Below are 24,465 nucleotides of genomic sequence, written 5' to 3' on the forward strand. Positions count from 1 at the left end.
AGAGAGTTACTGAGGGATGGGTGGCTCGGAAGAAGGATCCGCCCGCAAAAATGTGTTACATCACGGAAATGGGAGGCATAGGGGATGAGATGTGAGTGAAGACGACGAGAGAGACAGTAAACCGATCTACTGCTTTAACTTGGCATATGCACTACAGTCACCTATCAAAAAGAGGTTGCATCCATTTCTTGAGCGGACTGATGTCATTGCCGCAGCTGTCATGGACCCCAGGTTTAAGCTGGCATAGATGCCATGTAAGAAAATGCAAAAGGAAAAGGTTTCAAAGATTGTGGACCTAATTATTTCCGAGTCAACTCAGTCGACCTTGAAGAAGAAAACATTTCGAGAGAGTGAGCCTTTCGTCTTTTCGGCTGGCATGAGTGCAACACGACCTCGTTTTTTGCCTACATGCCTCCAGCTGGGCAAATGATGGCAAGTGCATCAACAAATGACACTACAGTGGTGAAGGCAGAACTTGAAACGTACCTAGAAGAAGGTGTTTTGCCTTTTGATGTCAATCCACTGAGGTACTGGCGTGATGCAAAAAGCTTCAAAAAATTGAAGCACTTTGCCAAGAATATTCTAGGGTGATGTGCAACAACATGGACGCCCCGGGAAGCATGTCACATCCACGAACATAAAAAAAGTCCCCGCAGAGAAATTAAACAGCTGTCGTGATGATAACAGAAAAAGAGCAAAGGGCGGGAGGCGAGGGGGATGAAAGGGATGAAGGGAGATGAAGGGGAGGGAGAATGGAAAGGAAAGGGGGCTGATGAAGAAGTTTGAAAGAAATAAATGTATAGAGAGCAAGGATGAAAGAAAGGGAGAAATAGAATGAAATAAAGAAGAGAAAAATAGAGGAACAGACGACTAAAGAGAAGTGGCAGCCCATACAAATGTTAGGAAACTTTAGTGGGCCGTCCTCGTGAGTGAAAACGCTCACTGGTGTTCTCCCTCAGCAGGTGTGTGAATGCAATGTACCTGAAAGACGTTAATTGGTGAACCAATTCTTACTATGTAAAATCAATCAATCAGTCAATCAGAGAAAGAAAATATAATTAAAAAGAAAAATTGGAAGAAAGAAAGAAAAGGGAAATGGATGCTGCGCCGGAAGCCGCGGCGAGGATTCCTTATGATGCTTGTGCGCGTCCCCGAGGCCCATCGGTCCTTCATCCAAGAACCGATAAACGCGGTGACCGGCGCCTTCACAGCATTTATGATTAATTTTATAATCCAGTCTGGTAGTTTTAAGAAGCGAGTTCTTGCATCCGCCCTATTCGAATCGGCGGGGCGGTGGAGCGCCAGCGAGCCCAAGGTCTGCCTGGCGAGCATGGCAGGACTGGAGGGCTCCGCCTAGGCGTCCATCGGGACCCCGACGGAGGTGCCGGAGATCTTTCGGCAACGCCGGGCAGGTGGGGCTCGTTAGCCGTGGTAGGCAATCTGCCTAGGAGAGCAAACTCCGAACAACAAACCCGGGCAGGTGAGATTCGTTAGCCGTGGTAGGCAATTCACCTAGGAGAGCAAACTCCGAACAACAAACCCGGGCAGGTTGGGCTCGTGAGCCGTCATAGGTAATACACCTAGGAGAGCAAACTCCGATTACAAACCCGGGCAGGTGGAGGTCGTTAGCGAAAGCAATTCATCTAGGAGAGCAAACTCCGATTACAAACCCGGGCAGGTGGAGGTCGTTAGCGAAAGCAATTCATCTAGGAGAGCAAACTCCGATTACAAACCCGGGCAGGTGGAGGTCGTTAGCGAAAGCAATTCATCTAGGAGAGCAAACTCCGATTACAAACCCGGGCAGGTGGAGGTCGTTAGCGAAAGCAGTTCACCTAGGAGAGCAAACTCCGATTACAAACCCGGGCAGGTGAGGTTCGTTAGCCGTGGTAGGCAATTCACCTAGGAGAGCAAACTCCGAACAATAAACCCGGGCAGGTTGGGCTCGTGAGCCGTCATAGGTAATACACCTAGGAGAGCAAACTCCGATTACAAACCCGGGCAGGTGAGGTTCGTTAGCCGTGGTAGGCAATTCACCTAGGAGAGCAAACTCCGATTACAAACCCGGGCAGGTGAGGTTCGTTAGCCGTGGTAGGCAATTCACCTAGGAGAGCAAACTCTGAACAATAAACCCGGGCAGGTTGGGCTCGTGAGCCGTCATAGGTAATACACCTAGGAGAGCAAACTCCGAACAATAAACCCGGGCAGGTTGGGCTCGTGAGCCGTCATAGGTAATACACCTAGGAGAGCAAACTCCGATCATAAAACCCGGGCAGGTTGGGCTCGTGAGCCGTCATAGGTAGTACACCTAGGAGAGCAAACTCCGATCAGAAAACCCGGGCAGGTTGGGCTCGTGAGCCGTCATAGGTAATACACCCAGGAGAGCAAACTCCATACATAAAACCCGGGCAGGTGGAGCTCGTCAGCCGTGGTGGGCAATCTGCCTAGGAGAGCAAACTCCGAACAATAAACCCGGGCAGGTGGAGCTCGTCAGCCGTGGTAGGCAGTCTGCCTAGGAGAGCAAACTCCGAACAATAAACCCGGGCAGGTGGAGCTCGTCAGCCGTGGTAGGCAGTCTGCCTAGGAGAGCAAACTTCGAACAATAAACCCGGGCAGGTGGAGCTCGTCAGCCGTGGTAGGCAGTCTGCCTAGGAGAGCAAACTCCGAACAATAAACCCGGGCAGGTGGAGCTCGTCAGCCGTGGTAGGCAGTCTGCCTAGGAGAGCAAACTCCGAACAATAAACCGGGGCTTGTGGTGCTCGTTAGATGTCGTAGACAATCCACGTGATGGGAACACCAAAGAAAAGGAAAATAAAAAGGAACGCCAGAAAAAGGAAAATATAGTAACAAAACATCAAGAAAATAAAATATAAAAAAACACAGATCATCCACCTTCAGGCCCTAACATCTCCAAAATTATGGGTGAGTCTTTTCTGGGGAGAAAGAGGCTCATCCAGACCAAAGAACATCAAAAAGGGATGATATAGAAAGGAACACCAAAAAAATGGGAAAAAGAGAAAAAAACATCGCAAAAGAAAAGTAACAACAATAACAGAACAACGTCAAGAAAAGTAACATACAAAGAAACATCATCCACCATTCGGCCCCAAACTAACATCACCAAAATTACGGGTGGGTCTTTTCTGGGGAGAAAGAGGCTCATCCAGACCAAAAAACATCAAAGAGGGATGATATAGAAAAGAACACCAAAAAATAAGGGAAAAAAGAACAAAAAAACATCGCAAAAGAAAAGTAACAGCAATAACAGAACAACATCAAGAAAAGTAACATACAAAGAAACATCATCCACCATTCGGCCCCAAACTAACATCACCAAAATTATGGGTGGGTCTCTTCTGGGAGGAAAGCGGCTCACCCAGACCAACGAAGAACATCAACAAGAGGATGATATGAAATAAAAGAACATTAAAAAACACGAAGAAAAGAAATAAGAAGAAAAAGAACAGAAAAAAACATCGGGAAAGAAAAACAAGAAGAAAAACACATCAAGAAAAGAAAAATATAAGAAACATCATCCACCTTTCGGCCCCTAACTAACATCACCAAAATTATGGGTGGGTCTCTTCTGGGAGGAAAGCGGCTCACCCAGACCAATGAACATCAACAAGAGGATGATACGAAATAAAAGAACATCAAAAAAGAAAAACAACACCAAGAAAACAAAGAAAATGATAAAGAAAAGGAAAAAGAAACAAAAAGAAAAACCAAAATAAAATAGAAAAACAAAAAAATAATCCAAATAAATAAATAAATAAACGAATACAGAATACAGTAAAATTAACGAACTAACTACTTCAAACTGTCTAACTATTAAACTACCTATCTAACTACCTATTTAACTAAGGGTACTATACAAGGGTACTATTGGACTACCTATTAACTAACTAACTATCAAATCATCTAACGATCGAACATGTACTTGTCTGACTCTTTATCTATTTATCTGCATAGCTATCTATCATTATGTTTATCAATCCATCTTTTTTTTTCTTTTTGCAGTTAAGGAAGCAGCTCAAGGGCAAAAGTAGATAAATAAATAAAAAATCCGCATAAATAAAAATAAGTTCTATCTCTATATCTTTTATTTGTTTATTTGTTTATCTTATTTGTTCATCTTATTTATTTGTTTACTTATCTAGTCCGTCATCAGTCATGGGCAGTTCTACCTACACGTTTTCCTGCCACAATTTTTTTTCCATTGTGTAGTCCTTAGTTCCGGTCCGACCTTGAGCTGGAAGGGAAGGACGGGGGCAGGGAGGCAAGAAGAGGGAGGGAGGGAGGGGGGAGGTAGGACAAAGTAATAGGAAGAATTTGGATTATAATGGTTCCCCCCCCTTCCCCTCTGCAGCCAAAAAATAAAACGAAGAAAAGCGTCAAGTAAAAAAAAATGAAATAATAAATGGTAGCTAACAATGATAAAGAGTTTGCTAAAAAAAAAAATAAAAAAATGGAAATCGATGAGGTAAAGACTTGGCAGTTTTCTTTTTTTTTTCTTTTTTTTTTCAACACAGAAGACAGAAAGCTCAAGGGCCAAAATAAGAGGATACAGAAAAAAAAAGATCGCTACGTCGCTGCTCCCCAATCATTATCATTTTGATTATCTGTGTTTTGAATGTGGCAGAGTAAGAGAAATTGTATAACTACTGATATTTGTACTCTTCCGGGTATACCCCATTCACGGTGCTCAATAATGATGATAACAGTATAGCAGCAAGTAGTACGCAGTAGCTAGCGAGGCGGCACATTTCTTAAACTTCGTCGAGCGTTTAAAACTCATTCTCCGTTCTCTATTGTTACGTACTTTACAGAGAGAGAGAGAGAGAGAGAGAGAGAGAGAGAGAGAGAGAGAGAGAGAGAGAGAGAGAATAGCAGGGGTGAGGAAAGAGTGGGAATACGCGTTTCAGTCCTGATTAAGTGTGTGTGTGTGTGTGTGTGTGTGTGTGTGTGTGTGTCCTTGAAAAAAACCTGAACTTTTTTTTTTCAGTCAAGTTCAGCCTTAACACAGAGGCGGCCATTTCGATGACTACGCAGAAGACGTTGAAGAAAGAAAAAAAAGAACCAAAATAGAGAATAACTGACGACAAGTTTCAATGATCACTTGACTCGGGTATCCAAGCGCTGCAAGACCTTGGCGGAGAGAGAGAGAGAGAGAGAGAGAGAGAGAGAGAGAGAGAGAGAGAGAGAGAGAGAGAGAGAGAGAGAGAGAGAGAGTATATGTGTGTTAACCATTGCACTTAGCCATGACACCAAAGGAAGAAAACTGACGGCGGAAATTCGGCCGCTTGGCACTGATATCGGTTTTTGGGTCCTCCTACCTTTATTTTCTCACCTAGGTGAATAATATTTTTACACAATGTGTATTAATATGCAGTGCTTCTATATCAGTAATATGGTAAAGAAAGCTGCCGTAGTTTTTGTGCAGTGCGTTATGTTTGGAATTGACGAAAGACATTCAAAATTACGTAATAACTTCAAAACTATGAATCGTATGGCAATTTCCTTTTGATCACAGATAATATACACAATAAAGTACCTATGTTACTATTTTCGTACACCTAGCTGAAGTTACAACAAATTTATTACACCGCAAAATGTTACCTTTTTATTTCGTCAAAAATTCGAGTTTTATAAATTTGTCATAAATTTATTTGAGGAAATTAATGCGTGATAATAGTACGTTTACTAAACACGAGGGTGGTGATCATTTTGATACTTTAATTTCCAAAATTGGTCAATTACTGAGAGTTATTCAACATTATGTGCGCCAAAAAGAAGTTTTGAGAAAAACGCATTTTTGTGTGAACATTTTCAATACCCCATAAAAATCACTCCAACATGCACCAAATCCAAATATTTACTTATATAACTCTTCGGCTATTCCTGGAAGGTTGGTAGTGGTTGTTTAGGTAGTTCAGGCCATGTTTACATCACGTTTATGTCACCTGTATAGCCCCTACGGAAGGTGAGTTCTCCCTTGCCTGGTACACCTCTAAAGAAACCAAGGCTCCTGGTCTCGTGTTATAATCATATTAGATTATATAACATATTTTTGTTACCAGGACAGTTTGTTTAGAAATTACCAGGCTGGTAATCAGGGCCAGGTGTTGTCTTGCTTTTATTCTTTGACTTCTTTACTGCTTTCCGTGTCGTATATGCGGTCAACTCTTTGACACCCTCCTGGGAGGGTGGCTGATGCGTATCGTCACATTTTTTCCACCTTTTCAATATATTCTGGCGGCCTGCTTCACTTTTCGACTTTCTTTTTGCGCTCGTACGTGGCATTGTCACTTGCTATAGTCGGTACGACAAAACAAACGCACAAAAGTCATCACCATGGAAGAGAGAGAATGACGTGAAGAGAGTACGTACACCCACCCCGTCTTATTTCGCGCAATGAGCCCAAGGCCATGCGGTAGGGGTGGGCAGGTACCGGTACCAGTACCGGTACTAACGGTACCAGCTAAACGGTACGGTACCGGTACCAGATTGCTCGGTACCGGTACCAGTTGCTCGGATTTATTTATTGGATTTATTGATAATTCTTCATGTCCGATTTTTTTTTTAGGTTGCTAATAAATATTGTTATTGTTATTAGACTATGATCGAGTACATCCATAATAACTATACATGCTATTTTTTTATCGAAAAAATAAATATTCACTTCATTCAGAGAGAGAGAGAGAGAGAGAGATCACCACTTAGTAAGTGGATATCTCGGTGATATGGGTAGTGGGTACTCGATCATAGTCTAATAACAATAACAATATATATTAGCGTTTTCTAAAGACTCGTGGGACTCACTAACTTTTAACCCAAGACTTCGTTTTCTTTTTACTTGCCACTGTTAAATTCGTATGACTCGTTAACTTTTAGAGAGAGAGAGAGAGAGAGAGAGAGAGAGAGAGAGAGAGAGAGAGAGAGAGAGAGAGAGAGAGAGAGAGAGATCATATTTATCCAATAAAGCATTAACGAAAAAAGTTTGAATCCCTTGGCGAGAGTTTCTGGCTATAAAGAATTGCATGATGAATTATATAAGATGATTAAATATTGGAGGTGTAGCAGGCGAGAGAGAGAGAGAGAGAGAGAGAGAGAGAGAGAGAGAGAGAGAGAGAGAGAGAGAGATCCAGAGAGAGAGAATACTCAATAAATAAATAAAATAATGGAAACGGGAGCTGTGATGGAAACGGAAAGCAGGACAAAATGGTGGGAACTTGGGGAGACGGTCAGCGGGGCAGTGACTCAGCGTCTACACACAGGGCTCATACCACATGGAGGCGGGCGAGCACCGAGCGTCACTAAGATCCTAACGGCAATGCGCAGTGCCGAGTGATCATTAAGCTTCCCGGAACCCAAGTGATCATGATGCTTCGCGGTACCAGTACCGATAGCAGTTATCGATACCAGTACCGGCGAGTGATCATTAAGCTTCCCGGAACCCAAGTGATCATGATGCTTCGCGGTACCAGTACCGATAGCAGTTATCGATACCAGTACCGGCGAGTGATCATTGCTTCCCGGAACAAGTGATCATGATGCTTCGCGGTACCAGTACCGATATCAGTTATCGATACCAGTACCGGCGAGTGATCATCAAGCTTCCCGGAACCCAAGTGATCATGATGCTTCGCGGTACCAGTACCGATAGCAGTTATCGATACCAGGTACCGGTACCTGGCATCGATAACTGCTATCGGTACTGGTACCGCGAAGCATCATGATCACTTGGGTTCCGGGAAGCTTAATGATCACTCGGTGCTCGCCCGCCTCCATGCGGTATGGGCCCTGTGTGAAGACGCTGAGTCACTGCCCGCTGACCGTCTCCCAAGTTCCCACCATTTTGTCCTGCTTTCCGTTTCCATCACAGCTCCCGTTTCCATTATTTGATTTATTTATTGGAGTTACTGGATAATTCTTCATGTCCGATTCTTTTTCTTTTTTAGGTTGCTAATAAATATTTTTATTGTTATTAGACTATGATCGAGTACATCCATAATAACTATACATGCTATTTTTTTTCGAAAAAATAAATATTCACTTCATTCAGAGAGAGAGAGAGATTTACATAGATTTACATAGAAAATTAGACCACACAGACCCCATGGTACAGACTAGGTGATCTGCCCTTAAACCTAAGTGATTTTACATTAATCAGAAGGCTCCTAAACGTTGCATTTCAACTCTAGTTGATATTAAGTTGAAGGAAGAGAGAGGGTTTTCTTTACAGGAAATTTGTTTGGGAATTTCATCAGAAGTCATTAAGAAAAAAAAAAATCTTTTGGGTACCGGTACCGGTACCGGTACTAACGGTACTTGAGTTTTCGGTACCGGTACTACCGGTACTCAAATTAACGGTACTTGCCCATCCCTACCATGCGGCACGCCACCTGCTCCCACTCCTCACCAGACAGACCCAAAGTATCGTACACCGCTATCAATCAGAAAAATTCCGAAAAAAAACAGAAAAAACGAAAGAAATACAAGGAAAACAAAGCTTAGTGGATAAGAGGGCGTGTCCGCAGCGAAGGCATTTAAATGTCCAGCCATTTAAATCCACTTTACGCGGCGTTATGCGCCTGGCAACCAGTCACCCCGGTTGGGTGAAGAGTGACGACGCCATACACTAAGTTTGAAAATTTCGACAATTTTCACCCAAATTGCCGAATTTCAGGTAAAGTTAAAGACGGGTGCATACGCTATTCTTCTTACGCTATCTTCTCACGTAGTTGACTGCTCTTTCGGCCACCTCTTCGGATTCTTTACAGGAGAAGCGAGTAGCGGGCTTTTTTTTTTATTGTTGTTTCCTTTTTGTGTGCCCTTGTGCTGTCTCCTTTGCTGTAAAAAAAAAAAAAAATAGCTGTGTGTGGCTGCGGTAGGTACTCATCTCCGCACCGTTGACCCTTTGAGCTTGTGATAGGCAAGAACTTGTTAGTTACCGGCACCATCTGAGAGGGTGTTTAGTAAGGCCGGCAATTTTTACACTCCTAAGCGACCAAAACTCGGCCCGGAAACCTTCCGGGCATTAATGATGATCAAATGCGATTATGATGTGAAGTGTAAACTTGTGAAAAAGTTTCTTTATATTTTTTGTATAATTTCAGGAGTATTCTTATCTGTATCTTTGAAATCTGGAATAAGAGTATTTGTATTTTAATTTGTATTTTTAGATTCAGGAATAGAAGTATTTGTATTTGTATTTTTAGATTCAGGAATAAAAGTATTTGTATTTGTATTTGTATTTTTGGAATCCCGAGCAAAAGTATTTGTATTTGTATTTTTGGAATCCCGAACAAAAGTATTTGTATTTGTATTTGACTTATAAAAAATCAGTATTTAATCCAACCCTGGTGTGTGTGTGTGTTTTACAGTAAAAGAAGCAGCAAAATGAAAAAAAAAAAGAAGAAAAAAGAAAAGACAGTCCGCTAATTATAATTACTGCCCCCATAAAAGAGAGTATGGGAGAAAGTCAAAAGGGAGGTCAATTTCAGGTGGAGAGGTGTCTCGATATTCTCCTCTTGAAAGAAGTCAAGTCATAGGCAGGAGGATATATAGATGAAGGAAGACTGTTTCAGATTAACAGTGTAAGGGATGAAAGAATGAAAATGTTGGTTACTCTTGCATAAGAGATTTTGGGAGTATAGGGATGAGCCAGAGTAGAAAGGCGAGTGCAGCGGGCCACGGAAAGGGGAGAGGCATGCAATTAGCAAGTTCAGAAGAGCAGTCAGCATGAAAATATCGATAAAAGATGGAAAAAGAAACAACATAGCGGCGGTGTGTGTGTGTGTGTGTGTGTGTGTGTGTGTAATTCACCACGGCCTGATCACGAGTTGGACTCGCTTTCGCCAGCAAGTACCCTCACGACGTGAGAAAGTGCTCATTCTTGTCGATCTCTGGGTACTGCCAGGACCTCACACTCCATCCCCTTTGCTCAAGGGGGGACAGTAACCACTCCTAGTCAACGGAAAGAATCAGGCCTGAGCGGGGCTCGAACCGCCGCTTGTTTGGCCATGAAACCTTGCAGCGCGGCGCTCTAACCGATTGAGTGTGTGTGTGTATATATATATATATATATATATATATATATATATATATATATATATATATATATATATATATATATATATATATATATATATATATATATATATATATATATATATATATATATATATATATATATATATATATATATATATATATATATATATATATATATACACACACCAGCTGAAGTACCCGGCGCTGCCCGGAAGAAATAAGACTCAGAAAACAACAGATTTCTTATATGATAAACAATTCTATTTCACAATATAAAAGAAATAGTAATTAGGTTAATAAAATAAAAATTGCACCCATGTATCATAACATGACACATTAAGTAAATAATAAAAATACAATATCTTCAAATTTGATACAGAAAGACTGAGGTAACCATGATTAGTGTTGCAAAGCTACTTGGAAGTATTTGGGAGCTAGCATGGCTAGGACTTAAAGTGCTCACAGCTATTACAGTAGTCATCACAGCTATGAGGGTAGCCATCACAACTATCACAGTAGTCATGCTCCGCACCGGAAGAAAACGCCGATGGTCCCAACGTTTGGACTATTTTTGATAGTTATTATTATATAACTTAAAAAATTGTATATTACTGTCCTAATGTTATGTGCCACCATTACTCGGGAGCATATGTCTGTAGCTATCACCGTTTGGACGTCTATAAAGGACATACAGACGGACGTGAGTCGCCCTTTATACATATATATATATATATATATATATATATATATATATATATATATATATATATATATATATATATATATGTATATATATATATATATATATATATATATATATATATATATATATATATATATATATATATATATATATATATATATATATATATATATATATATATATATATATATATATATATATATATATATATATATATATATATATATATATATATATATATATATATATTTTTTTTTTTACAAAAAAGGAGGCAGCTCAAGGGCACACAAAAAAAGAAAACAATAATAAAAAAAGCCCGCTACTCGCTGCTCATAAAAAAGAAACAAAAGAGGTGTCCAAAAGCAAGGTCAAATACGAGAGGAGAGATGTCTTGATACCCTCCTCTTGAAAGAGTTCAAGTCGTAGGCAGGAGGAAATACAAATGAAGGAAGATTGTTCCAGAGTTTACCAGCGTGAGGGATGAAAGAGTGAAGATGCTGGTTAACTCTTGCATAAGGGGTTTGGACAGTATAGGGATGAGCATGAGTAGAAAGTCGAGTGCAGCGGGGCCGCGGGAGGTGGGGAGGCATGCAGTTAGCAAGTTCAGAAGAGCAGTCAGCGTGGAAATATCGATAGAAGATAGAAAGAGAGGCAACATTGCGGCGGAATTTAAGAGGTAGAAGACTATCAGTATGAGGAGGAGAGCTGACGAGACGAAGAGCCTTAGCCTCTACTCTGTCCAGAAGAGCTGTGTGAGTGGAGCACCCCCCATGCATACTCAGTACGAGGGCGGACAAGGCCCCTGTATATGGACAGCAACTGTGCGGGGGAGAAGAACTGGCGGAGACGGTACAGAACGCCCAGCCTCGAGGAAGCTGACTTAGTAAGAGATGAGATATGAAGTTTCCAGTTGAGATTTTGAGTTAAGGATAGACCGAGGTTGTTTAGTGTTGAGGAAGGTGATAGCTGGGTGTTGTCAAAGAATAGGGGATAGTTGTTTGGAAGATTGTGTCGAGTGGATAGGTGGAGAAACTGTGTTTTTGAGGCGTTGAAGGACACCAGGTTCCTCTTACCCCAATCGGAAATAATAGTAAGGTCTGAGGCTAAGCGTTCTGCAGCCTCCAGCCTTGAGTCATTAAGTTCCTGTAGGGTGGGTCTTCTATTAAAAGAAGTTGAGTAATGCAGAGTGGAATCATCGGCGTAGGAATGGATAGGACAGTTCGTTTTGGAAAGAAGATCATCAATGAACAACAGAAAAGGAGTGGGAGATAGGACAGAACCCTGTGGGACACCACTGTTAATAGATTTAGGGGAAGAACAGTGACCGTCTACCACAGCAGAAATAGAACGGTCAGAAAGGAAACTGGAAATAAAGGTACAGAGAGAAGGATAGAAACCGTAGGAGGGTAGTTTGGAAAGCAAAGATTTGTGCCAGATCCTATCAAAAGCTTTTGATATGTCCATTGCAATAGCAAAGGTTTCACCGAAACGGCTAAGAGAGGATGACCAAGAGTCAGTTAAGAAGGCTAGGAGATCACCAGTAGAACGCCCCTTGCGGAACCCATACTGGCGATCAGATAGAAGGTCAGAAGTGGAAAGGTGCTTGTAGTATTATTAGTTGTTGGCAACACTGATTACCACTACCGTTTTCGTTTTGGTAACACTACACTCACTGTTTACACTGTTGTGGTAGGTCCTAGCTATTACACTATTTCTTACTGTTAATGTGCTAGTATTTCTTTATGTTGTTTTGTTTATTGTTATGTTATGTGCTTGTGTTCATGTATGCATGAATGTTGTTAGTTATTGTTGTCTGTCTTTCTGTTACAGATGTGGTAGTTTGGTAATGTGTTGAATAAAGCTTGGAATCTGTCACCAAGTGTTTACTTTCATTACAATTTATTCAACACATTACCCATTATGGCCAAGCTGCTGAAGCCGTCCAGACTGGACACAGATCCCAGCTCACCCACTGCAGCCAAAGAGTGGAAGCACTGGTATAAAACATTCACTATCTTCATAGAAGAAAGTGGAGATGCTGCACCAAACAAGTTTAGGGCGTTAGTGAATTGTGTGTCCCCAAGTGTGTATGAAGTCATTGAGGACTGTGGAACTTTTGAGAGTGCAATCACCAAACTGGAGAGTGCTTATGTCAAGTTGCCGAATGAAGTTTTTGCCAGGCATGTTTTGGCGACACGACGACAGCAGTCAGGGGAATCCCTTGACGAATTTCTGAGGGAGCTACATAAGCTAAGCAAGGATTGCAGCTTCCAGGCAGTCACAGCTGAGCAATATCGGCAGGAGCTAGTACGTGATGCGTTTATCAATGGTATTGCCTCAGCATTTATTCGTCAGCGCCTTTTAGAAAATAAGTCACTGAACCTGGAGGCTGCATACAGTCAAGCCCGTACATTGGATCTTGCCCAGCGTAGTGCCGACGCGTATACATCTGCACCAATTCCTCAAACTGCTGCTTTAGTTCCGGAGCAGCAGGCACAGCCCAGTGGTGACCAGCAGCAGCAGCCAACAAAAGAGGAAGCAGAAGTTCACCTGGAGATTCAGCTGTTGCTGCTGCTTACCTATCTAAGAGGAAATGCTATTTTTGTGGTAATGCACTCCACAGAACAGGTAGAGTGAGTTGTCCTGCACGCACTGTTACATGTAACAAATGTGGTAAAACAGGTCATTTTGCTAAAGTCTGTAAATCAAAGGCTTCAGGTAGTACTACTGCTGCATTGTATAACCCCACTTTGCTTACAATAGCTGCCACTTATCCGAAGAATCTTTCACATGCAGCAACAAACATCACTGTAAATGGCCACTCATTGAAGGCACTAATTGATTCTTGTAGCTCAGATAGTTTTATACGTGAGGAAGTAGCACAGAAACTAAATTTGACAATAGTTCCTGTAGGTGCAGCAGTCTCAATGGCTTCAAAATCTTTAAATGCAAGTTCCCTGAGTTTGTTACAGCAGACTTAGTGCATCTTGATCAAAGATATCCTTGTATCCAGCTAGGGGTCCTGAAGGATTTATGTTGTGATGTTATCTTAGGTTATGACTTTCAAAAGCAACACCGGAGCGTAACTTTTCAATATGGAGGGAATAAACCAAGTTTAAAGATATCTGGTGCCAAACCTGTCTGTGTATTAGCAACAGCTGATATCGATGAACCGTCATTGTTTCTGAACTTGCCTCGACAGTGTAAACCCGTTGCAGTCAAATCAAGACGCTATAGCCAAGATGACCAGCTGTTTGTAAAGACCAGATATCACATTTACTATCTGAAGGTATCACTGAGCCAAGTATATCCCTTGAGAGCACAGGTTGTAGTAGTCAAAGACCCACTTGCCAGGCACAAAAAGAGACTTTGCATTGATTATTCCCAGACCATTAACCAATACACAGAACTAGATGCATACCCCCTCCCAAAGATAGAGGATATGGTGCATGACCTTGCAAAATATAAGGTGTTCTCCACATTTGACTTGAAGAGTGCATATCACCAAATCAGCATTAAAGACAGTGAGAGAAAGTACACTGCTTTTGAGGGTGCAGGGAGATTGTTTCAGTTTTGTAGGATTCCATTTGGTGTCACGAATGGTGTAGCTGCATTCAAGAGCTATGGACAAACTAGTTGAAGATGAGAACCTCAAAGATACTTTTCCATATCTAGATAACATTACTGTAGGTGGATCAACTCAGGCTGAACATGATGAAAACGTTCAAAACTTCTTGGAGGTGGTTCAGAAACGAAGCTTACCCTCAATGAATCGAAATCGGTTGTGTCTGTTCCTACTATCAATGTTCTAGGGTATTGTGTCGGTAATAATGTGATAAGGCCTGACCCTGACAGATTACGTCCTCTTCAAGAATTACCGCCTCCCACAAATATGGGGTCTCTACGAAGAGCTCAAGGGTTGTTTGCATATTATGCCAATGGATCCCTGGTTTTTCTGATATGATTCATCCCTTAGTGAACACAAAAACTTTTCCACTGAGTGAGCCAGCACTAGCTGCTTTTAACTCCTTAAAAAAACAACTTATGGATGTTTCACTACGGTCTGTGGATGAGAGCCTTCCCTTTGTTGTGGAGTGTGATGCTTCGGAAGTTGCTGTCTCGGCAGTCTTAAACCAGGGGGGCCGGCCGGTAGCTTTCATGTCGAGAACGCTCCAGGGTAGTGAGTTACATTATCCAGCAGTGGAAAAGGAGGCTACAGCTATTATCGAAGCTGTTCGCAAGTGGAGCCATTTCTTAGCGAGACGACATTTTACTCTGATTACTGATCAGCGATCTGTGATGTTTATGTTAGACAGCAGGAAGAGAACTAAAATAAAGAATAACAAGATACAAGAGTGGAGGTTGGAGCTGGCGTCGTACAGCTATACCATACAGTATCGCCCTGGGAAACAGAATATTGCACCGGACACCCTGACTCGTGCCCATTGTTGTTCTATTTCTGTAATGTCAAATCTCGCTGACATCCATGAGAACCTCTGCCATCCTGGGGTCACTCGCCTTTTGCACTTTGTGCGATCCAAAAACCTCCCCTTTTCAACAGATGACGTGAAAAGAGTGTGTGCTTCTTGTAAAATATGTGCACAACAAAAGCCACAATTCCATCGTCCAGGAAAAGGTGTCCTCATAAAGGCCACCCAGCCAATGGAACGTCTTAGTATTGATTTCAAGGGGCCTCTGCCCTCTACCACGAACAATAAGTACATTCTTACGGTTATTGACGAGTATTCACGTTTCCCCTTTGTGTTTCCCTGTCCAAACATGCATTCAAAAACAGTGATCAAATGTCTTGAATCTATATTTAGTCTTTGTGGAATGCCTAGTTTTATTCATTCAGATCAAGGTCCTTCTTTCATGTCCCAGGAACTGAAAACATATCTTTCTCAGAAAGGGGTTGCAACAAGCAGAACAACATCTTATCATCCAATGGGGAACGGCCAGGTTGAGAGATACAACGGTATTATTTGGAAATCTATTTGTTTAATACTTGAAACTCGAGACTTGAAGACTCAACACTGGGAGATAGTACTTCCTGAGGTTTTGCATTCAGTTAGGTCGCTCTTATGTACAGCAACCAATGAGACCCCTCATGAACGTTTCTTTAGGTTTCGGCGACGCTCTGGTCTTGGAAATACATTACCATCATGGCTTTTGACTCCTGGACCCGTACTATTGCGACGACATGTTAGGTCTAGCAAGCATGAACCGTTAACTGATCAGGTTCAACTCACGAATGCAAACCCAATGTATGCAAATGTCAAATTTCCAGACGGAAGAGAATCAACTGTGTCTACTCGTGACTTAGCTCCAAGTCCCAAGGGTGCGACGATTCCTGTGCACCAGGTTGAATCGTTAAGAGAGATGGAGTCCCCAAACACACCTGGAGTGCAGGATACACAAACTCTTGTTGCACCTGAATTGCAGGACGCACAAACTCATGATAGTTCGCAGACTCATGATAGCCGTGATTCTCATGTGCCCATTGAGCCCACTGAGCTAAGAAGATCCACTCGTGTGTCAAGGCCTCCTGATCGCTACGGATGGGATTAAATCGTTTGTTTTGTTTAACGTTGAATTTTTCTAGGAGGGGAGAATGTAGTATTATTAGTTGTTGGCAACATTGATTACCACTACCGTTTTCGTTTTGGTAACACTACACTCACTGTTTACACTGTTGTGGTAGGTCCTAGCTATTACACTATTTCTTACTGTTAATGTGCTAGTATTTCTTTATGTTGTTTTGTTTATTGTTATGTTATGTGCTTGTGTTCATGTATGCATGAATGTTGTTAGTTATTGTTGTTTGTCTTTCTGTTACAGATGTGGTAGTTTGGTAATGTGTTGAATAAAGCTTGGAATCTGTCACCAAGTGTTTACTTTCATTACAGTGCTTTTGAATCTTCCGGTTAAGGATTGATTCAAAAGCTTTAGATAGACAAGAAAGTAAAGCTATAGGACGGTAGTTTGAGGGATTGGAGCGGTCACCCTTCTTAGGCACAGGCTGTATGAAGGCATACTTCCAGCAGGAAGGAAAGGTAGATGTTGACAGGCAGAGCACGGAGGCACAGTTTTTAAGGACAATAGGAGGCACTCCATCCGGTCCATAAGCCTTCTGAGAGTTGAGTTCAAAGAGGGCATAGAAAACATTATTCTGAAGAATCTTAATAACAGGCATAAAGGAGTCAGAGGGGGGATGAGTAGGAGGAATATGCCCAGAATCGTCCAGAGTGGAGTTTTTAGAAAAAGTTTGAGAGAAGAGTTCAGCCTTAGAGATAGATGAGACGGCAGTGTTGCCGTCAGGACTGAGGAGTGGAGGGAAAGATGAAGAAGTGAAGTTGGAGGAGATGTTTTTGGCTAGATGCCAGAAGTCAAGGGAAGAGTTAGAGAAAGCAAGGTTTTGGCATTTTCTATTAATAAAAGAATTTTTGGTTAGTCGGCGAATAGATCTGGCACGATTTCGGGCAGAAATGTAAATTTCATAATTAGCATTAGTTTGAAGGCTCTGGTACCTTTTGTGAGCTGCCTCTCTATCATTGACAGCACGAGAACAAGCGTGATTAAACCAAGGCTTTTTAGCATGAGGAGTAGAGAAACAACGAGGAATGTATGCCTTCATTCCAGAGACAATCACCTCTGTGATGCGCTGAGCACACACAGAGGGGTCTCTATCCTGGAAGCAATAATCATTCCACGGGATATCGGAAAAGTACATCCTCAGGTCGTCCCACCGAGCTGAAGCAAAATGCCAGAGGCATCGCCTCTTCGGTGGGTCCAGAGGGTGTACAGGAGCGATAGGACAGGATGCAGAAATAAGATTGTGATCGGAGGAGCCCAACGGAGAGAACAGTTTGACAGAATAAGCAGAAGGGTTTGAGGTAAGGAAGAGGTGTAGAATGTTGGGCCGGTCTCCAAGACGGTCGGGAATACGTGTGTATATATATATATATATATATATATATATATATATATATATATATATATATATATATATATATATACGTATATATACATATATATATATATATATATATATATATATATATATATATATATATATATATATATATATATATATATATATATATATATATATATATATATATATATATATATATATATATATATATATATATATATATATATATATATATATATATATATATATATATATATATATATATATATATATATATATATATATATATATATATATATATATATATATATATATATATATATATATATATATATATATATATATATATATATATATATATATATATATATATATATATATATATATATATATATATATATAATCACTACATCTCTTTTTAATATATTAACATCATTTTCCTTTGTAAATTACAACCACCATTCCGTTGCTATTGTATTTACATTTTTTTGTATGATTTAAGGAAATGAATGTATACTTTAAGTAAATATTTATTATTATTATTATTATTATTATTATTATTATTATTATTATTATTATTATTATTATTATTATTATTATTATTATTATTATTATTATTATTATTATTACTATAATCATTATTATTATTATTATTATTATTATTATTATTATTATTATTATTATTATTATTATTGTTATTATTATTATCATTATTATTTTTATCATTATTATTATTAATGTTATATATAGTTTTATTATTATAATTAATTATTATTATAATTATCATTGTTTATTATTTTAACTGTTCATGATATTATTCTAATTATTTTTATTATTTGTAGACATAAGGAATATTAGTAATTTCATCCACATGTTTTTTTTTAACATTTTCATCTCTAGGGCTGCAATATTTCCTCTTAATAAACATTTTATTATTACTATTATCATTATTTTTATTGTTATTATTATTTTTACACACACACACACACACACACACACACACACACACACACACACACACACACACACACACTTATTGGTTTTCTATCATCTTTTCCTTAAGCTTTACCCTCCTTTCTCCTCACGACACCTACGACGTTAATGCTGAGTATTACTTTCTACGACTGTGTGTGTGTTCAGAGCTGAGTGGATGACAGTTAGATGTAAAAGCCTCGTATAAATGTTGGACAGTTAGAGTAAGGGAGGCTACATCGCAATGATTATTGTTCCATTTCATCCACGGACATCTAATTTTTTTCTTTTTTTACGTTTTTACCTATGGCGCCGGTAGGCTTTCTTCATAGGGCCTGATGGTCGGCCCCAGCCCGTTGTGGCGCAGGCAAGCATTTTATAGTGACGCTATCTTGCATTGGCTCATGCTTCCCCCCCCGGAGCTCATCTTTGATCCTAGAATCTAGAGTCCGGGTTGATAGGTGGTCTTTTGGACAGTATGTGGGTAGTTTTTTGAGCCACTCGGCGGTGACTGAAAAATCCACTCCTTGGAGGAAGAGTACAAGGAGAGGGTATGACGTCACAGAAGTGAAGCAGTCTTGGCCTTGGCTTTGCTCCGCCCTCTCCCTCAATTCCACCCATAACATTGCCCGGCTGGCCGGACGCGCGACACCCACACACCTCAACATTTTGTCTTCATGCCGGCTTGCTCTGCCTTTGGTTGCGCCCACAGAGGCGGGGATGGCAGCATAACGTTTCATCGGTAAGAGGAAATGATATTTTTGGTGAAACATTATATAGGAGGCGAGAAAACTGAGCTTGAAAAAGAGTGACACAAATAAATGCGAATGATTCCTTGGTGGAAATTTCAAGGAAATCAACTGTAATTCATCTCCCATGGCTTTTCCGCACAAACAGGTTACATTACTGGAATGTAGAGGTTTTTGGGTACTATCAGAAATACAATGAACACAGTTATTTTGCAAAACATGTAAAATAAGAGTGTAAACTTGGGCAAGTTACCGAGTCGATTCAACCCACGGGCACTCATTTGCCTGACAACGTTAATTCTCATTCTCTCATTCTTATTCTCTCATTCTCATTCACTCTCATTCTTATTCTCTAATTATCATTATCTCTCATTCTCATTCTCTTTCTCATTCTCTCTCCCTCATTATCATTATCATTACCTCTCTCATTCTCATTATCATTCCCCCTCATTTCCAATCTCTCATTCTCATTCTCTCTCTCATTCTTATTTTTATTCTCATTCTCATTTTCTCTCATTCTCATTCTCTCATTCTTATTCTCTCATTTTCATGCTCTCATTTTTATTGTTATTCTCTCTCTCTCTCTCTCTCTCTCTCTCTCTCTCTCTCTCTCTCACATTCTCTCTCATTCTCATTCATTCTCTCTCATTCTCATTCATTCTCTCTCATTCTCATTCTCTCTTGCTCATTCTCATTACCTGTCTCTCATTCTCATTCTCAGTCTTATCATTCTCCCTTATTTTCATTCTCTCTCTCTCTCTCTCTCTCTCTCTCTCTCTCTCTCTCTCTCTCTCTCTCTCTCTCTCTCTCTCTCTCTCTCGCTTCTCTTCTCTTCTCTTCTCTTCTCTTCTCTTCTCTCTTCTCTCTCTCTCTCTCTCTCTCTCTCTCTCTCTCTCTCTCTCTCTCTCTCTCTCTCTCTCTCTCTCTCTCGAGTAAACATTGCAATGTTTACTCTCTCGAGTAAACATTGCAAAAGTCAACTTAAATATATCTGTCACCTACAGACCTCCCGGGCAATCACTCGATGACGACCTTGAAATGTACAGCGTCTTAAGGCAGTCACTTAATAACAGCGACTCACTGATATTAGGAGACTTTAACCTCCCCCATATCGACTGGGCGACACTGTCAGGTACAGAAGGCGAGTCACATAGAATGATCGAATTTCTAGAAGAAAATTATCTAAGCCAAATGGTTTCTGAGCCAACTCGACAAAATAATATACTCGACCTTGTTATAACGACCCAAGATAACCTAGTCAGTAATGTCACGGTAGGAGAACACCTCGGTTCTTGCGATCATAAATTAGTGCGCGTCGACATTAAAGCTCAATCATCAGTGACTGAAAATAAAGTAAAGGTGCCCAATTTCAAAAGAGCTAACTTCGTAGAAATCCGACAAAAACTAACAGAAATACAACTATCAGATGACGGCAACGTAGAGGAAGCCTGGCTAAGCCTTAAAAATCACTTACTCACTCAGCAGAACACATTCGTCCCCTTGTGCGAGAAGCGAAATAACACTAATAAAAGCCCACCGTGGTTTAATAGCGAAATTAAACAATCAGTCAATGAGAGAAAATTGTTTTACAGGTTAAAGAAAGAACAAAGCACGCCCGAAAACATTAGACTTTATAATGATGCCAGGCGACGAGTAAAAAGACTAGTAGGTCAGGCAAAGCGTAGATACGAAGAAAATATTGCAGCCAACTGTAAAAATAATCCGAAATCTTTCTTCAGTTACATAAACAACAGAAAGGCGATCAAAAGTGGTATTGGACCTTTAACAAACAGCGACGGTGCACTAGTGACTGACAGCCAACACATTGCAAACCTCTTAAATAATTACTTTTCCTCGGTGTTTAATACTAACAGTCTTCCTCTCGCTACCACCAACACCAGTACTATTGTAAATCTCGAGCATGCATTGCCTAATTTTGAAATAACAACCGATGAAGTCCTTAAAGCTCTCCATTCACTTAAAACAAATAAAAGTCCTGGACCTGACAAAGTATATCCAACTCTGCTGAAAGAAACAAAGAGCGAAATACTCCCTCCCTCACAACCGTATTCAATATGTCCTTGCGACAAGGCATCGTCCCTTCAGATTGGAAAAAGGCTAACGTGACACCGATTTTCAAGAAAGGAGACAAAAAAAGTACCAGGTAATTACAGGCCCATTAGTCTAACTTCGGTTGTAGGTAAGCTACTTGAGGGCATAATTAGAGACAAAATTGTGAATTACCTTGAAAGCCACTCATTGATTGGGGACTCACAACATGGCTTCCGAAACAAAAGATCCTGCCTATCAAACCTATTAACCTTTTATAACGACCTCTTCACTGTTTATGACGTAACCAAATCACTGGACGTAGTCTATCTTGATTTCCAGAAAGCGTTTGATAAAGTCCCGCATCATAAATTACTTTACAAATTAAAGCAAATAGGTATTGACGGTCAAGTAAACCAATGGATCGCGAATTGGTTGAGCAACAGACAACAAAGAGTAGTGATTGACGGATTTAACTCAGAGTGGGCGCCTGTCACTAGTGGCGTCCCTCAGGGCTCGGTCCTTGGCCCAGTGCTCTTCATTATTTACATCAACGACGTGGATGTTGGACTCAATAACCGCATTAGTAAATTTGCAGACGACACAAAGATTGGCAACTCGGTTCTCACTGACGAAGACAGGCAAGGCCTCCAAGAGGATTTGCACAAAATTTCAGCTTGGTCGGATAGATGGGAGATGCCCTTTAACGTAGACAAGTGTCAGGTCCTTCAAGTTGGAACTAGGAATAAGAAGTTCGAATACGAAATGCGCGGCGTTAAACTCAAAAGCGTTCAATGCGTCAAAGACTTGGGGGTCAAAATCGCGTCAAACCTCAAATTCTCACAGCAATGCATCGATGCAGCAAATAAAGCGAACAGAATGTTGGGCTTCATTAAAAGAAACTTTGTATTCAAGAATAAAGATGTAGTACTCTGCTCTACAACAGTTTAGTCAGACCCCACTTGGAATATGCGGTACAGTTTGGTCTCCCCACCATGCAAAGGATATTGCTAAATTAGAAGGTGTTCAGCGTCGGGCAACGAAAATGATCCCTTCCTTGCGCAACAAATCCTACGAAGAAAGGCTTTCTACCCTTAACATGTTCTCTCTTGAGAAACGTCGCCTCCGAGGAAAACTGATCGAATGTTTTAAAATACTTAATGGTTTCACGAATGTAGACAGATCAACATTGTTTATGATCGATGACACTTTGCGCACGAGGAACAATGGCGTAAAACTCAGATGTAGACAAGTAAATTCAGACTGCACCAAATTTTTCTTCACCAACGTTGTAGTGCGAGAATGGAATAAGCTTCCACCGTCAGTGGTCCAGTGTAACACGATTGACTCCTTCAAAAATAAGCTCGACCGTCACTTCCTTCAACTTAATATCAACTAGAGTAGAAATGCAACGTTTTGGAGTCTTCTGATTAATGTAAAATCACTTAGGTTTAAGGACAGACCACCAAGTCTGGACCATGGGGTCTGTGTGGTCTGGTTTTCTATGTAAATCTCTCTCTCTCTCTCTCTCTCTCTCTCTCTCTCTCTCTCTCTCTCTCTCTCTCTCTCTCTCTCTCTCTCTCTCTCTCTCTCTCTCTCTCTCTCTCTCTCTCTCTCTGTTACAGGAGTTATCTTCTATTATTTATTCCACTTTTGTAAGTCTCTTTTTTCATCTCTGGTGATCAAGCCATCTCCACCACTCCACAACCATTTCTCTCCCTAAAAACATGTAACCAACCCCTCTCAGTAATTGGTGCCTGACCTGTATGTTGCATTTTCTCTATTTACTGGTTAATATACCTCTAAAAACGACATGCATGATTGTGGAACACAGTTGGTTGACGTTGAGTCAAATATAGACTATTATTTGCGTATCTAAGTTTTTCTCCTTCCTGCCCCAATACTTCCTTCTGTTTTCTCGTAGTGAGTTTTGATCACATCTGAGACGCTCTACATAAAAGGCTGTACATCCTTCTACATTAAAAGTAGGGCCATGATCAATATATAATGAATATTATACAGAGGAAGTGTGAGGGATCAAGGCGGGTGTTGAACATTTCTTCTCAGCTTCTACGGAATAAAGACAAGGAAATGCCGGTGTTTTTTTCTATGAAAACCTGTACATACATCCTTAGTGCATATACTGCAACAGTTCAATAACTAAAAACATATGATATGTGGAAGAAATAAGGCAGACAAGCTCATTTAAGCCGACGATCTGGGAGCGAGAAATTCAATGTTTTGAGTGGATTTGCTGGCGCAAGGCCACCGACTAAGCTCCGCCCACCCCTAGCCCCATGCTTCACCTCACAGTGAAGCAGTGAAGCATCTTTAGCTCCCCCTCGAGGACTCTGGCAACAATGTATTATTTCTCTAAGGCCCACTCAGCCATCGCCTCCCCTATAAGTGATAATCTTTAAAGGTATATAAAATGAATAAGAATATCGAAGGAAATATAGGATTATAAAAAAATAAAATATAGGCATAACAATGTATATGTATTTGGACTAGGCTGTAGCCTATGGCGAGAAAGGTAATGAAGTAATATTAATTACCATTTTGTCACGGAACTACACCCAATGATTTTCTTTTCAAGCTGAAAGAAGAAAGGACACTGAAGCATTCCTCATGAACATCTTAAAAGTAAACAGTATAAGGGAGTTTTATGTGTTCCTTTATCCTACAGAAGAAAAAAATATATAAGAACAAAAAAAATATAACATATTACTAATATGAGGTAGAAAAAAATGCATGGTGGTGAATATACTAATACCTAGGTAGAAAAAATGCATGGTGGAGATTTTATAAATATACACGGACAAGTATATTATTTCATATAATACATGTAACTCTATTTCGGAGATGTATATATGACTTGCAGATTACAGTTTTCACACTTGTAATGTCGGGTTTAAGTAACAAACGCATTAATATTGCCATGCGACATAGGTGGTGTTAAAAGCTTAAACAGTGGGTATAAACTACATTCTGGGCTCGTTCTGCCC

At 40.4% G+C, this 24,465-nt stretch overlaps 1 protein-coding gene and 1 long non-coding RNA gene across 8 annotated transcripts in view; both read left to right on the top strand.

Moving 5' to 3' along the window:
- The first annotated feature begins 1,788 nt into the window (after nucleotides 1–1,788).
- LOC127005777 (uncharacterized) lies at nucleotides 1,789–3,404 on the top strand. Of its 7 annotated transcripts, XR_007758902.1 has the most exons (4): nucleotides 1,789–1,935; nucleotides 2,138–2,273; nucleotides 2,410–2,545; nucleotides 2,614–3,404. It is a non-coding gene; the product is annotated as an uncharacterized LOC127005777 (long non-coding RNA). The 7 variants fall into 7 exon arrangements; XR_007758901.1 differs by having other exon boundaries at nucleotides 2,410–3,404; XR_007758904.1 differs by having other exon boundaries at nucleotides 2,478–3,404.
- A 9,272-nt stretch (nucleotides 3,405–12,676) lies between these two features.
- LOC127005994 (solute carrier family 22 member 8-like) overlaps nucleotides 12,677–24,465 on the top strand; it is a 36,066-nt gene continuing 24,277 nt past the window's right edge. The window contains exon 1 of the mRNA XM_050875475.1: nucleotides 12,677–12,936. Within this exon, the coding sequence (XP_050731432.1) occupies nucleotides 12,677–12,936 (260 nt within the window). The remainder of the gene's footprint in view (nucleotides 12,937–24,465) is intronic.

Source organism: Eriocheir sinensis, chromosome 31 (assembly GCF_024679095.1).
Source record: "Eriocheir sinensis breed Jianghai 21 chromosome 31, ASM2467909v1, whole genome shotgun sequence".
Taxonomy (NCBI): Eukaryota; Metazoa; Arthropoda; class Malacostraca; order Decapoda; family Varunidae; genus Eriocheir; species Eriocheir sinensis.